Below are 17,428 nucleotides of genomic sequence, written 5' to 3' on the forward strand. Positions count from 1 at the left end.
TAATTTGATACCTGTTCTAATGTTCCAATGTTCTATGTACAGCCTTTCCTAAAGAACCCTAGTTCTACATAGTGGTTTAGTAGCATGAGCGACAGTTTCTAGAAGATGGGATGGTTCTTCTTCTTTACGTAGTTGAGGAAATGCGCCCTTACATGCAACTTATGGGTTTAAGTTTATTTAACCAGTAACTACGAGCTTTTCCTGGACTTCATACTCTCTCAAAACAATGTTCTTCGAGGTTTGACCCCAGCAAATGTGGTTCTTGTATGGCTTTGCTCAGAAAACACTCTCGAGAAACTAACAAGCTTCCCATTCCGTCGGACGACATTTGGGACACACCAGCCGCACCTTCATCCCTGTGCTCAGCGCTGACAGTTTCATTGGGTTTCATCATAGAGTAGAGTCCTGGCGCTTGTTCTGCAGCGACACGGAGCGTGGACACGCTTGGGCGACTCTCAAAGGCGCCAATTAACCCCCGGAGGAGCGTAAAAATGCGGAACGTCCCGCCGCAGCCAAGAAGCTCATTTCCTGAGCCAGCTGTTCGAGGAAGCGGGTGGAGAAGGTGGCAGTGGCGCCGGCAGCCCTGACTGACGGCCGAATCCGAGTGTTGATGCTTGCAGGGGTGTGTTTTTGTGCTTCCAGGGGGCGTCCAGGGGGCGTCCAGAGACATCCGGAGACGTGGATGGAGACCAAAACAAAGAGGGACGGAGTGCGAGAGAGGGGGGTTTGATTCAGGGTTGAGGAGCAGAGCCTGGCCATAACCCGGAAGATTTCTGCCGCCGCATCAGAAGACCACGTGGACGAAGCTGGTGGACGGCCACTGCTCCAGATTAACCTCGGCCGAGCCGGCGGCAGCTTTGATGAAGCTGTGCAGGGCGCTTCTGGCAGCACTGGTACGAAAACACAGGGCGACCTTCGCTTAACCCTGAAAATGGACTGCTGCTGAATGTTTATGCACAATTTCCCTCAACGCCGGCTGAGAGAGCGAGAGAGATAGAAAGGCGAAGGAATGCGGGAGGAAAGGCCTCGGAGCGTGATCGTGCCGCCTGTGCTAATGCTCATATTGAGCAGGGCATGAGGCGCTGTTGACATATGGGCCACCAGAAACACATATGCATACATAAACATATCCATATGCATGAGCATACACATACTGTGCATACATCCGTACATACACACGTTAGCACTTATTATTATTATTATTATTATTATTTATTTATTTATTTACACTTAATTTATTTGCTCGCTCGCTCTCCCTGTCCTTTTTTTCCCTCCTCTTTAAAAATAGCCAGCGTGAGAAACTGCTGGAAGAAGAAAAAGAAGAGAGGGGGGGGGGGGGGGGGGCAAAGCTGATAATTGACCTGGAGGAGAGCAATCACAGTTGACGTGTCATTAATGTTTCAATAAACCAATGTCGCTTTACAGCACTCTCTCTCTCTCTCTTTCTCTCTCTCACCCCTCCAGCACCCATCACACGATAGATAGAAAGCAATTAAAAACCATGCCATTGTGCGTGCGGGTGGGGCTGGCGGCTGGGTGGGCTTGTGTGTGGGGGGGTGGGGTGGTGTGGCTATAAAATTCCTCGTTTAATGAACACGGAGTCACGGGACTAGCTCCCGAATTAGATCGAGAATCAGGGAGATAGCCGCTATCGTTTAATACCCGACAAAACCCCAACAAACACGGCGCGGCGGGGCTGTATGCAGATAAACAAAGTGTGCGGCAGGCCCTATTGTTTCAGAAAGCATGATAAACAGCTCTCATAATTAATCCGGCTGCTCTAGAGGGAAGCAAGGCTCATAACGGGAGGCGCTCCGGATCACCCTCGGCGCATGTGGAGTGCGGCAGGCGCAGACGCTACGCTAATTGTTCCAACAGACGCTAAATGAATCCCTAATGAAGACGGGCGGCGTGCGCTACACGTACAGGGACGTGGAAAACGATGGCTAGTCCCGCGGGCCAGGGTTAATGCATCGCTAATGGCGCGGCTCAATCCGGAGACACCTTTCGAAATTTGAATTTTGAAAGAGTCGCTATGGGCTAAAAGACGAACAGAAGGATCGCCGAGTTTTCTGTGAATGCACTTACTCGCCGAGTACAGGAGCGTGAAGTAGTCTTCAGAACAGGATCTTACATTTTTAGGACTCTAAAAAAGCCACCTTCTGATGAGGCATGCTACAGGTGGAAGGGACTTTCTGGAAAACTACAAGTGCCTGCTAGTAAGCCGAATAACAACTGTAAAGCTGTTTTAGCAGTCAGCAAACCCTCAAAACCTCTGTGGAGCAATGAAACAAGACTGGAACTTTCTGGACCTATGGATCAGTGGTATATCTGGAGGAGGAAGAAGAATGCAGCATACGCTGAAAAGAACACCCTGCCTACAGTGAAGCATGGCGGTGGCTCTGTGATATGCTGGGGCTGATTTGCTTCCTCCAGCACTGGAAACCTACAGAGTGTGGAGAGAAGGCAAAATGGGTTCAATCAAGTATCAGGAAATCCTAGGAGAAAACCTCATGCTTACTGTGAGGAAGCTAAAGGACAATGAGCTGAAAGGACAATGTTCCCAAGCATACCTCCAAGTCCACCAAGGCTTGGTTTCAAAAGAAGCCCTAAAAAGTCGCCTGACTTGAAGCCCATTGAAAACCTTTGGTGGGTGGTGGTTGCAGCAGCAAACCCAAAATTATGAGTGAACTGAAGACCACTGCCTATGAGGAGTGGGCTAAGATTACTCAGAACCGCTGCCTGGTGTTGGTGACCTGCTATTAGGAACTAAAGATGCTTGGCATTAAGGGGTCGAATAATTCTAAGACTACAGTCGTCATTAAGACTGGTCTTGTGTTTAATTTGTATCACCTGATGCCATTATGAAGGCTAGTGTAATGAGGGCTGTGTAGCTAGACTATAGGCATGGCACATTTCAACAGCCTGACTGGAACTAGAACTTCGGTTCTAATTTGTACAACGTCTCAACAGAGGCTGAATGGAAGGCGAAAGGAAGAATGCCACAAGGAAAACGCAGCATCAGGCTGCAGCATTAACAGATGTCCTGCTAATTGTTCCAGGACACTCCAGATGAATCTCTAATGAAGATAGGCACTGTACGGTACGTGCATGGGGAATGTGACAAGTGATTGAAAGTCCCAGGACAGGGATGGGCCAAAGCATGCATGCGTGTTGATGTGCTAATCCGTTGGGTTTATTTAGCTTAAACACTCCTTGGTAGGAGTGCTGATGAGGGCTTCTGTCACAACAATGGCATATAACAGTCTGGCTATTCTTAAGGATTGGCTCTGAGATTCAAGGAACTGGTTATTCTGGGAAATTGGAGGTATTGGAGATATGTTATTCTTTGACAAGGTTACTGGCAAGGGTCCTCTTCAACAAGGCCACCGCTGTAAATAGAAGACTAATCCAGATGGCAGTTCACTCTCATTCCAGTCTTTTTATAGGTGATGATCACAGCTCAGAATCACAGCTCAATGGAGTCAATGGAGACCCATTTAACTAGCTAGCTAATTGAGTGAAGTCCTGGGTAATAGGAGTAAGGAGTCCTAGATGGAGTTGAAATTGGCAAAGATGGAGTCAGGCATCCATAGGGTTGGAGACTGTGGAGTTGTGAAGCATTGTCGGTACCAAAACTGACAAAACAGCCTTCAGACAACTAGCACTTACAGGAATAAGCCTCTATAAATTATGTAGGTTTCAGTTGTTGCTAGATTTGTATGTAGGTGTCCTTATGTAACCTCATGAATGGTGCCCTACAGCACATGTACACAATGTTGAAATTGTACACTCCAAATGAAAACAGTTTCATAATAGTAGAACCCTATTTGGTGCTGCATAGCAGTGGTCCTGGAGAACCCTCTACCTCGCACATTTTAGTAGCTTCTAGCTCAAACTCACCACCTTTCAATTCCTGGTCTGGGTGACTATGCTGTGCTACACCAATAAGAGTCCTTGGGCAAGACTCCTAACACTACATTGGAGTACCTCTGTAATACGATTAACATTGTAAGTCAGCTAAATGCCATAAATGTAGCTGGATCAGGTGTGTTGGGAACAGGGTAAACACTACAACATGCAGGACAGAAGGTTCTCCAGGACAATGGTTGGGAACCACTGGTATAAATAGAACCATATATAAAGGGTAAAAGGTGAATATGAATAAAGTTATGCAAACATAAAGAAAAAAGGCAGAAATTGAGTTTGTCTATATATGTCTGGGATACCCTTAAAGTTGCCTGAGGCTGCTGGACAGGGTCTAGTGTACATGGCCAGTCCACTGTGCAGGACAGATTTGCCTACCACAGCCACCCCACCCTCCTCCCCTCTTTCCCTGACCGAAAAGTCAGCTCGTTTTCATCATCATCGCTGCTTCCTGTGAATGCAAAAGTGCCCTGAGGCTATGTGAGCCTCCGAACTGAATCGTGTGTTTAACCAAACCTCCAAAGAGCCGAGGCATTACCATTTGTTACATGGAGGACCGTCAGCGCCCATAAATGTCAGAGAAAGAAAAAAAAAACGCCGATCCCGGACGAGCCCCCCCCTCCCCCTTCCTTGTCCGTTCAAGCGTTTTCATTAGCATTTGAATGGCAAAGGCTAATCCTCCCACTGCCCTCAGAACTTTGATATATAGACTCGTGAACTGCACCCATGGAGGTTTTTCAACTTTCTGTTGTGCTCCGAATTCCAAAAGTTTCTCGTTTTTGTCGTCGAGATTTATGGCCGTGAACTTGGACTGTAATTGCAAAGGGACCGTGAACGTTACTGGAACCATAGACAAAATGTTTAGAGAGCTGTATTGTTTTTTTTGTTCTTTTTTTGCTGTAGCACAGGATGATAAACTATCTGAGGAGTGCTGCACTACAGTGCTTGAGAGCCACAGTATTTTTTGCTGTAAAATGAGCATAAGTTCATATATTAGACTGAAAAAAACCCTCAGACAACAAAGCTGTAAAACAGGCCATCTACTGTCACTGATTGATGCATTCTTTCTGAGGGGGGTTCTCTGTAGAGACACTGTTTAAATGACAACAGAATAATGTATTGATGTCATAAGATATGATATAATACATTGAGGCCACCAAATATTATCTTGTGGCCAAAAGATAAGACAATACACAGAAGTCATGAAAACAATATAAGGCCCTTAGATAATATCTTGAAGCCCTTCGATAATATATTATTGGGACGAGATAACACACTGAAGTCATGAAAACAATATAATGCCCTTAGATAATATATTAATGGGACGAGATAACACACTGAAGTCATGAAAACAATATAAGCCCCTTAGATAATATATTGAGGCCACAAGATAATATATTATTGGTACGAGATAATACACAGAAGTCATGAAAGCAAAATATGAGGCCCCAAGATAATATGTTGTGGTCACAAGATAATAAATGAAGGCCCCGTGATAATTTATTAATGTAAATAAATAATATGTTGAGGCCACAAAAGTATATGTTAAGGTTACAAGAAAATATATTGAGGCTACAAGATGATATATGAATGGAAAGAAATATTTTGTGGCCACAAAACAATATTATGTGGCCACAAGATAATAGACTAATGGGAAGAGATAATATATTGAGGTCAAGAAAACAAAATATGAGGTTTCCATATAATATAGATAATATAAACAAGATAATATATTGAGGCTTGAGATATTGGCTTTAGATATTTTAGACAAAATGTTTAGAGAACTTTATTGTTTTCGTTACATTTGTTTTGCCATAGAACCAAATGATAAACTATCTGAGAAGCGTCTTACTACAGTGTTTGACAGCCACAGTAGATGTTTGCTGTGAAATGAGTGTAGGTTTATCTATAAAAGCTACAAAGCTATAAAATAGGCCGTCTACAGTCACCAATTGTTGCTGCAAGCAGAAGCTACAGTTCTGTAAAGAATGGCGCCTGGTTTGCGAGTTGCAACAAATCAGCCCAGCACGCACATTGAATTTCAGCGAATTAGACACGAGAGCCCTGGCTGGGACTCGTGAAAAGCCTCTTATGAAACCGCTAGATGAGCCGCGGCCGCCCGTCCTTTAATGAGGCCCATGGAACGTCTGCAGCCGATTAGCGGAGATGACATAACTGTCGATAAATGGAATCCAAACGTGGGGCTGTTTGCCGTCTTGGCAGCCGTCTAATTAGGGCCCACTCAGTCGTTCTGCATTTGTAGACGTGGCAAAGGGATTAAAGAGCCAACAAAAGCTGTGGTTCAGGCAGCCAGAAACAGGAAAAATACCTGCAAGAGTTAAGGGAGACCTTCCGTAGGCCACATTGGAGAAGTCAAGGAGAAGCTAAACAATAGGGGTCCAGGGTTTTTATATATATATATATATACAAAACAATATATTGAGGTCACAAGATTAATATAATGAGACTATTCAATATTATACTCCGGTCAAACAATCATTTATTAAGGCTACAAGATAACCTATTAAATCAACAAAACCATATATTGAGTCCATATGATTATATATGAAGGCCAGGAGAGTAGATACTGAAACCACAGTATAATATATTGAGCCCAGTAGTTAATATATAGAAACCACAACATATATTGAGGCCACAATATAACATACTAAAGCTATAAGCCACAAAACAATATACTTAGGCCAGGAGATTACTTGTTGAGACCACAAAACAATATATTATGGCCACAATATAGTATATTGAGCCAATGAGGTAATATATTAAAGCAACTGGATAACATGTTAAATCCACAACACAATATATTGAGGCCACAAGATAATATATTAAACTTAGGAGAGTATATAAAGAGACCTCAAGATAATATATTGAGGCCATGAGATAATATATAGAAGTCCAGAGATAATTTATCATGGCCACAAAATAATATATTGAGGCCATGAGATAATATATAGAAGTCCAGAGATCATTTATCATGGCCACAAGATAATATATTGAGCCCATGAGATAATATATAGAAGTCTGGAGATCATTTATGATGGCCAAAATATAATATATTTAGGTCAGAAGATAATTTACTGGACAAATAACTGATATTCTAAAGTCTGTGCAGCAGTGGTCATTTTTAAAGTACATTAGATGACAATAACTTCTGTCTTATGATATTCTTGACCTTATGACCTTGAGTAGATTATTGCTTCTTTATAACAGTGAAGGCACTGCATAACGCACCTTGATGGGTTTGGTGATAAACGTGCATACTGAGGCCTTCAGCCTCGTTTGAGAACAGCAAGTATCTGTTCTATAATTACTATTTCAAAGCACATGAAGCGAGAAGAGATGATAAAAGACACTGACGTGTCAAAACAGTGTCAGAGACTGGATTGGACTCGTGTTTGTGACAGCTACCGAGATCCCTTTGTGCCAAGGTTGCATTTATTAGCACCAATCAAGAGTCTCAAACGCTCCAGGAGACAAATCAACCAGCCTACTCACTGGCCGCTTTATTAGAACCCCCAGCTCTGTTTGCTTCAAAAAACTGGCCATTTTATTAGAAACACCACCTTTGTGCTTTCAGAAACTGGCCATTTTAATAGAAACACCTCCAAAACAAATGGCCACTTTATCAGAAACACTTGCTATCTTGTGCTTTCACTTGCTGGCCACTTTATCAGAAACACTTGCTATCTTGTGCTTCCACTCGCTGGCCACTTTATCAGAAACACTTGCTATCTTGTGCTTCCACTTGCTGGCCACTTTATCAGAAACACCTAATATCTTGTGCTTCCACTAACTGGCCACTTTATTAGAAACACCTACTATCTTGTGCTTCCACTAACTGGCCACTTTATTAGAAACACCTACTATCTTGTGCTTCCACTAACTGGCCGCTTTATTAGAAACACCTACTATCTTAAGCTTCCACTCACTGGCCACTTTATTAGAAACACCTACTATCTTGTGCTTCCACTTGCTGGCCACTTTATTAGAAACACCCACCTTGTATTTCCACTCAATGGCCACTTTATTAGAAACACCTACTATGTTGTGCATCCACTTGCTGGCCACTTTATCAGAAACACTTGCTATCTTGTGCGTCCACTAACTTGCCACTTTATCAGAAACACGTGCTATCTTGTTCTTCCACTCACTGGCCACTTTATTAGAAACACCTACTACCTTGTATTTCCACTAACTGGCCACTTTATTAGAAACACCCACCTTGTATTTCCACTCACTGGCCACTTTATTAGAAACACCTACTATGTTGTGCATCCACTTGCTGGCCACTTTATCAGAAACACTTGCTATCTTGTGCGTCCACTCACTGGCCACTTTATCAGAAACACTTGCTATCTTGTGCGTCCACTAACTGGCCACTTTATCAGAAACACCTGCTATCTTGTGCTTCCACTAACTGGCCACTTTATCAGAAACACTTGCTATCTTGTGCTTCTACTAACTGGCCACTTTATTAGAAACACCTACTTTTTGCATCAATAGATGTGGAGCAAAGCAGGGGGTTTCTAATAAATTGGCCAGTAAATAATGAACACAGATAAACAATGCCTTGAGTGACAACACAAGAGAACACAAACCCTCCCTAATTGGACGTCTCAGCGGAACAGCAAGGAGACCCCCCAGAGGTTAGAAAGCCTTCCTCCAGATGAAGTGGGCGGAGCCACGTGCTCTTGGACATCTGCTCCCCCTCCTTCTACGCCCCCAAATCACAGCTATAAGCTGGGCTTTAGATGACAGCTTGCATTGTCTAGCCACTCGATTAAGAACCCGTGCAAACCCACCCGCGGAAAACACACACAAGCCCCATTGTCCCGCTGGAATCGGGGGGCTTTAAACACTGCGGCCCACCCGTAACTCAGCCATGTCATGATTCTATTACTGAGTGCCTCCCGTCACGGCTGGACGAAGCCCAGGCGGGGGTACGCCTTAGGCGTCCAGGCAGCACATAGGCATAAATGTGTGTGTGTGTGTGTGTGTGTGTGTGGGGGGGGGGGGTACACATAGTTGTGGGGGTCTGTGGAACACTTGGACCAAACAAGAAGCATGTGGTGTAGTTTGTGTTTGTGTGGGGGTACACATAGTTGTGGGGGTCTGTGGAACACTTGGACCAAACAAGAAGCATGTGGTGTAGTTTGTGTTTGTGTGTGGGGGGGGGGGGGTACACATAGTTGTGGGGGTCTGTGGAACACTTGGACCAAACAAGAAGCATGTGGTGTAGTTTGTGTTTGTGTGTGTGTGTGTGTGTGTGTGTGTGTGTGTATTTTAAAAACAATAACCCTTTTTGGTTCCTTCAAAATTGGCCACACCACTCACTGGCCACTTTATTAGAAACACCTACTACCCTCCGCTTCCACTCACTGGCCACTTTATTGGAAACACCTACTTTCTTTTATCTTTACTCACTGGCCACTTTATTGGAAACACTTACTATCTTTTATCTTTACTCACTGGCCACTTTATTGGAAACACCCACTGCCGTATACCTTCACTCACTGGCCACTTTATTGGAAACACCTACTACCCTGCGCTTCCACTTACCGGCCACTTTATTGGAAACACCTAACTACCTTATACCTTCCCTCACTGGCCACTTTATTGAACTAGAGGTGCACTATAGGTGATGAAAACCAGCACAGGGGGCTGTAACACACAGTGGTGATGCGCATCAGTGACACTGCGTGCTCTCCTTTACCCACTGTTAAACAGACCTGGGCAGGTGCTGTGACGCCTGGGGGGGGGGGGGGGGGTTCACAGGGTGGGCTTTTCTGTGCACTGTAGCACTGAGATGATTCTACAGTGGTCGAGCGAGCATCACACTGAACTCTCTCTCTCTCTCTCTCTCTCTCTCTGTACTCTTTAAAAGTCAAGAGGAGCTTGGGTGCTTAATGGTGCTTTTGGGGAAACTGAGACATGTCTTTATGTTAAACTGCTGTGTGTGTGTGTGTGTGTGAGTGTGTGTGTGTGTGAGTGTGTGTGAGTGTGTGTGTGCACTGACTAGCAAGTTGTGTTTGAGTCTGTGTGTGTGCACGCGATTCTATGGCACTGCGTGTTGTGTATGGCAAGCTGCGTGCGCGCGCGCGCTTGTGCAAGTTGGTGCGTATGTAGATATTGTATGTGTGTGTGTGTGTGTGGGTGTGCGCGCACACACGTGCTTAAGTGCCTCTAAGCTGGAGCGCGCGCCGCGTGCAGTGCGCAGTGAGAGGAGTGCATAAAGTTGAGCTCGCGCTCTCTCCTACCTGATGACGGCGGTGTCCCCCTGTCTGATGGTGATGTTGTCGGTCGCGCGCTGCAGGTCCGCGCTCCGCACCGACACTCCTGCGGGCAGAAGACACAGCAGTCGGAAAAAGGACGCGCGCAGCTGGGCCAGCCGCGCTCTGCTCGCGCGCCACATCTCCACGCTTCCTCTGTCTCGCTCTCTCTCTCACACACTCATACACGCTCCACGCGCGCGCACACGCACACACACACACACAAACACACGCACGCACGCACGCACGCACTCCGCGCGAGCGGTAGATCCGAGAAAGTATGCGGCGATCTCTGCACGAGCGCGAACACAACAGCAGCTCGAGCTCCCGAGTTCAAAAAAAAAAAAAAAAAAGAAATCCAAAACACAACAGAAGCGGGGAAACAGCAAAGAGGCGCGTGACGGTCGCGGTGCTGAGAGCGGAGCGCGCGCTGGAGGTCCGATAGTAAACCTGAGGACGCGAGACGCTGCTCCAGCCCGCGCGCAGCCTCACCACTGTGTGTGTGTGTGTGTGTGTGAGAGAGAGAGAGAGAGAGAGAGAGAGCTGCTGCGTGTCGCTCTGCTGCCCCCTTTTCACGAGACTCCGGCTGCTTATTGGTTGTCAGGACAACACCGCGAGCGGAGGGCTGGTTGTACCCCCCAAACAACTTCACCTTATATTAATAATAATAACAATAATAGTAATAATAACGCTGATGATGATGGGGATGATGAAGGTGACAACAATAACCTTAACAATAACAGTAACACCAGTATTTGATTGAATCCACCCTTCTCTCTAACCAGGGATCTGTCCCTCATGCCACTGGCTGCAACACAACCCAAAGCACAATCAGGTAACAGTTGGAAATGTGTTCTTCTCATGAAACGAACGAGCCTGGGAGCGGTCCAGAGCACCAATCTCTGGTCCTCCTGACATCCAGTCCACATGTAGGGTTGAATGATTGGTTCTTTTCACCACATGACTGCTGTTTCGACCTCTTATCGGCATGGCCGATGGACCCTGGACCCTAGACCCTAGGTTTAGCATTCTGGGCTTAACACCCGATGCACAAACCGCTTGGTTTCCAGCTTATCTTGTGGAGTCCCACAAGGTTCAATTGTAGGACCCATAAACCTTGCATTAAAACCTGTGTTAAAAGCAGTGTGGTCATGAGACTGAGCTCAAGATGAGGTTCAGAGTGACCGGCAGCTGCTTACTGATTGGTTGGACAAGGTTTGAGGAGTCAGAAGGTTTATGAAGCTTTGAAATTAGCTTGACCTTGAATGGCGACTGAACAAGCCACAGTCCTAACAACCTAACTAAGGGCTAAGATCTTGGTAAACGTTGTCTAAGGGCTTACTTGTCTTGGGGTGTCCAAACTTTTCTGAAATAGTGCAAAACAGAAATGCTACACAGATTGGCCAGATTGAAAACCATCGTCCGATGATGTATCTTGAAGGTGGGAGGAGCTTCAGAGAAATCTATAAGCACTTTGGGGTGGATATTTGAGGGCTGGCTAAAGCTGAAGAGAGCTAGATGATGGGTTATTTTTAGCCTCTATCACTAGCTATGCTAGCAGTCAGGGTTTATTTATTGGGCCTGTGAGGCAGGGCAATTGTCAGTGCTAATGCATGCTGGGTACTGGCATTAACCAAGCATACCCTGCCCATACAACATGCTTTGACCAATCATGCCCCACCCATAGAACAAGCCTCAACCAATCACATCCTACCCATACACCAAGCCTTGCCCAATCATACCCTACCCATATACAATGCCTGAACCAATCATGCTCTACCCATAGAACAAGCCTTAAGCAACCATGTACTGCCTACCCACCAATCCTCAACCAATCACATCCTAGTCATATACCCTAAAACAAGCCTTAACCAATCACACCCTTCCTCTACTGGACAAATGACATGTACAGCCAACCTCACTTTGATTTCTAGCTCACAGAAACCAGCGTTTGATTTCTGGCCTAAGAGGTTGTGTGAGGTCTCGGTGCTCGATCCACTGCATGAACGCCACGGTCGTGTTAATTAACATTTAGGCGTATGTCACTTCAGTGCTTTGAAAGCAGGAGACCGCTGCTGTAATTGCTCTGCACACTTGAAATGAAATGATGCTTGAACATCTGAAGTCAAAGTTGCTCCACTGCTACTTTACTTTAATGATCAGAATTCCAGGTTAGGATGCAGGCTCTAAACACTGCATGCTTTGCTATGCGGTCGTTAAGGATGGACTCGTTAAACATGTGGCAAATCCAAGTCCAATTATGAATGATATCTAAATGTCAAGTTACATTCAATGTATTGATTGGGTCGTGTTAGAGGGTGCATTGATAAATAGGGATGAACACCAAGCCTTGACCAATCATATCATTCCCATACACTGAGCCTTGACCAATCATATCATTCCCATACACTGAGCCTTAACCAATCATATAATTCCCATACACCAAGCCTTAACCAATCATATCATTCCCATACACTGAGCCTTAACCAATCCTATAATTCCCATACACCAAGCCTTAACCAATCATATCATTCCCATACACTGAGCCTTAACCAATCATATCATTCCCATGCACCAAGCCTTAACCAATCATATAATTCCCATACACTGAGCCTTAACCAATCATATCATTCCCATACACCAAGCCTTGACCAATCATATCATTCCCATACACTGAGCCTTAACCAATCCTATAATTCCCATACACCAAGCCTTAACCAATCATATCATTCCCATACACTGAGCCTTAACCAATCATATCATTCCCATACACTGAGCCTTAACCAATCATATCATTCCCATGCACCAAGCCTTGACCAATCATATCATTCCCATACACTGAGCCTTAACCAATCATATCATTCCCATGCACCAAGCCTTAACCAATCATATCATTCCCATACACTGAGCCTTAACCAATCATATCATTCCCATACACTGAGCCTTAACCAATCATATCATTCCCATACACTGAGCCTTAACCAATCATATCATTCCCATGCACCAAGCCTTAACCAATCATATCATTCCCATACACTGAGCCTTAACCAATCATATCATTCCCATAAACTGAGCCTTAACCAATCATATCATTCCCATACACTGAGCCTTAACCAATCATATCATTCCCATAAACTGAGCCTTAACCAATCATATAATTCCCATACACTGAGCCTTAACCAATCATATCATTGCCATGGACCAAGCCTTGACCAATCATATCATTCCCATACACTGAGCCTTAACCAATCATATCATTCCCATACACTGAGCCTTAACCAATCATATCATTCCCATACACCGAGCCTTAACTAATCATATAATTCCCATATTCTGAGCCTTAACCAATCATATCATTGCCATGGACCAAGCCTGAACCAATCATATCATATCCACACACCAATACCTAACCAAAAAAAACCCTACCACACACCAATACCTAACCACTCACACCCTACCCACATATCAATCCTTAACCAATCACACCCTACCACACACCAATCCTTAACCAATGTCACCCTACCACACGCCAATCCTTAACCACTCACACCCTACCACACACCTATCCTTAACCAATCACACCCTACCACACACCTATCCTTAACCACTCATGCCCTACCACACACCAAGCCCTAACCAATCACACCCTACCCTCACACCAAGCCTTAACCAATCACACCCTACCCACACACCAATCCTTAACCAATCACACCCTACCACACACCTATCCTTAACCAATAACACCCTACCACACACCTATCCCTAACCACTCATGCCCTACCACACACCAAGCCCTAACCAATCACACCCTACCCTCACACCAAGCCTTAACCACTCACACCCTACCCACATATCAATCCTTAACCAATCACACCCTACCACACACCTATCCTTAACCACTCATGCCCTACCACACACCAATCCTTAACCAATGACACCCTACCACACGACAATCCTTAACCACTCACACCCTACCACACACCTATCCTTAACCACTCATGCCCTACCACACACCAAGCCCTAACCAATCACACCCTACCCTCAACCAATCACACCCTACCCACACACCAATCCTTAACCAATCACACCCTACCACACACCTATCCTTAACCAATAACACCCTACCACACACCTATCCTTAACCACTCATGCCCTACAACACACCAAGCCCTAACCAATCACACCCTACCCCCACACCAAGCCTTAACCAAAAAAACCCTACCACACACCAATCCTTAACCAATCAAACTCTACCACACACCAAGCCTTAACCACTCACACCATACCACACACCAATCTATAGCCAATTATACTCTACCACACACCAATCCTTTACCACTCACAACCTACCACACACCAAGCCCTAACCAATCACACCCTACCCTCACACCAAGCCTTAACCAAAAACACTCTACCACACACCTATCCTTAACCAATAACACCCTACCACACACCTATCCTCAACCACTCATGCCCTATCCTTAACCAATAACACCCTACCCACACACCAATCTTTAACCACTCACACTCTACCCATACACCAAGCCTTAACCAATAACACCCTACCACACACCTATCCTTAACCACTCATGCCCTATCCTTAACCAATAACACCCTACCCACACACCAATCTTTAACCACTCACACTCTACCCATACACCAAGCCTTAACCAATAACACCCTACCACACACCTATCCTTAACCACTCACACCCTATCCTTAAACAATCACACCCTACCCATACACCAAGCCTTAACGACTCACACCCTACCCACACACCCAGCCTTAACCAATAACACCCTACCACACACCTATCCTCAACCACTCATGCCCTATCCTTAACCAATAACACCCTACCCACACACCAGTCTTTAACCACTCACACTCTACCCTTAACCAATAACACCCTACCACACACCTATCCTCAACCACTCATGCCCTATCCTTAACCAATAACACCCTACCCACACACCAATCTTTAACCCACACCTACATAGTAATTTGCAATAAAATCCTCTAGATCTTACCTAACACCGTCAGATCCGAAACGGCAGCGCTCAGATTGGCCGTATAAATATTATACTTCCTTCCGTCCACTGTAACACCTTCATTACCCTCCATCTCTCCTAACTTCACTTACAGTATAACTGCCCAGGCATTCATTAGTTTTCATCAAATAAATGAAACCTACACTCCAATTAATTAACATCATTGAAAGAGGCCACATTTTAGTACCATCTCCTAAACTGATAAAGTAAATAGCAATTAAAGAAGGCCATTATGCCGGCTTGGGCTCTGATGGATTTGCTACTCGCTCCCTGCAGATATCACTTATGAACAGCAACAATCAGGCGCACCAGAAATCCATGAGTTTAATAAGCGTAGGTCTGGAGTAAATTGCGTGTGCTCTATTGTCCGGCAGCCGTTTTGTTTTTTTGCCAGTTTTCTCACAATGGGAGTCGTAGCCCATTGTGTTAGGACTCCATCCTATCAATTAAATCCATTAAGCGTCAAGCAGTAAACCATACCTTGTACAGAAACCAAGGAGGAGGAGTTATTTCACAGTACAGTTGGTTGAAAGTCTGGGTCCGAGCAGCATCTCAGCAGCAGCACCGGCCACTCGTGGGTGTGAAGAAAGGGGTTAAAGCTTAACTACACGGCAAGTTTATTGGTTTAATTCCCACAACTGACAATGGAGTCAAATCAATATCCTCAGCCACAACTTATAAATTTTGCTTGCCTTTGAGCTCAGGAGCAAAGCCCTGTAGCCCTACGCTCTTCAGAGATGCAGTTCATTCCAGCTTTCCTGGCTGCCTCAGCCTTTCATACGCATTATGTATATAAAAACACGAATTTGAAATGCAGCAAGATAAGGTAATCTCACCATATGCCATGCTTCTGGTGGACACAGAACAAAGAAGTGCTCTGCCCAGGAGGGCTGGGAGATGGCAAAGTTCACCCGAAGGATTATAATGATGATGTGGGCGAGAACTATTTGGTGATTGAACTGAACTTTAGAGAGAGGAGCGGTTGGCCGTGTGTCTCCGTCAGACTGCAGGATTACACCAAGTGTAGGCAGGAAGATGCTTGAGTAAACTTCTAGAAAAAAAGGGGGAATCATCTGTGGCAGTGCACCGTTGCAACAGTTTACATCTACTGTCTCCAGACAAAACAGCAAAGTGTCAGAAATGTGATATTTACAGGCGAAGAGATGGGAAAACAGATGGGATTCGCTTGCCTTTTTCTCCAGGGCCCTGAGCTGACGGCTCTTTTGCAGACTGGCTGATTTGTGACTCTGTCAGAGGAGCAGATGAGGGCATTTCAAGTATGGGAAACCAGAGATGGGAAACCAGCTTTAGTTGCATTGGAACCCATGACCTGCCTGCTCATGGTAGTGCACCAAGACTGGCCCGAGTTTCTTGAAAGCTTCATGGCCTTTAGATCACCTTAACTTTCAGAGAGATTGCACAAGGTGATCCTCGCTCTTGCTATTTTGTGTAAGGAGAAAAAACAAGTAAGCTGAAGACTCCCTTGGAAAGTGTACTTAAAGTATGCTCTTCTTTTAGTTTTTACCCAGCATCCCCCACCATACAGAATGCTGGGATCGCTTAATCAACATTTTGGCCTATTTTGAGTCGATTCGTACTGACTGAGCGGACTGACCATGACCATGAACTTGGCCTTCCACTGGGGAAAAGGAGGTCCATCCTACCCACCCAGAGAAAGAGAGGTCAAGTATGCTCTCAGGGACTCCCTGCTCCTAAAGGCACGAAACCATTAAAGAATCTGGCCTTCTAGGACCATGGTTCCCATCCCCTGGGCTAGAAGGAGGTCCACCCTACCCACCCAGAAGGAGAGCTAGGTCAGGTACACTCTCTAGGACTCCTCAGTCCCAAACACAAATGAACATTAAAGAATCTGGCCTTCCAGGACCGGGGTTGTCCTCCACTGGGGAAAAGGGAGGTCCAACCTACCCACCCAGAGAAAGAGAGGTCAAGTATGCTCTCAGGGACTCCCTGCTCCTAAAGGCACGAAACCATTAAAGAATCTGGCCTTCTAGGACCATGGTTCCCATCCCCTGGGCTAGAAGGAGGTCCACCCTACCCACCCAGAAGGAGAGCTAGGTCAGGTACACTCTCTAGGACTCCTCAGTCCCAAACACAAATGAACATTAAAGAATCTGGCCTTTCAGGACCGGGGTTGTCCTCCACTGG

At 45.3% G+C, this 17,428-nt stretch overlaps 1 protein-coding gene across 1 annotated transcript in view; it reads right to left on the reverse strand.

The window, feature by feature from the left end:
• lsamp (limbic system associated membrane protein) overlaps positions 1-10,721 on the reverse strand; it is a 261,334-nt gene extending 250,613 nt beyond the window's left edge. The window contains exon 1 of the mRNA XM_072690944.1: positions 10,203-10,721. Coding sequence (XP_072547045.1) covers positions 10,203-10,357 — 155 coding nt within the window. The 5' untranslated portion in view covers positions 10,358-10,721. The remainder of the gene's footprint in view (positions 1-10,202) is intronic.
• Between the last annotated feature and the right edge of the window lie 6,707 nt (positions 10,722-17,428).

This window comes from Salminus brasiliensis, chromosome 11 (genome assembly GCF_030463535.1).
Source record: "Salminus brasiliensis chromosome 11, fSalBra1.hap2, whole genome shotgun sequence".
Lineage (NCBI taxonomy): Eukaryota > Metazoa > Chordata > Actinopteri > Characiformes > Bryconidae > Salminus > Salminus brasiliensis.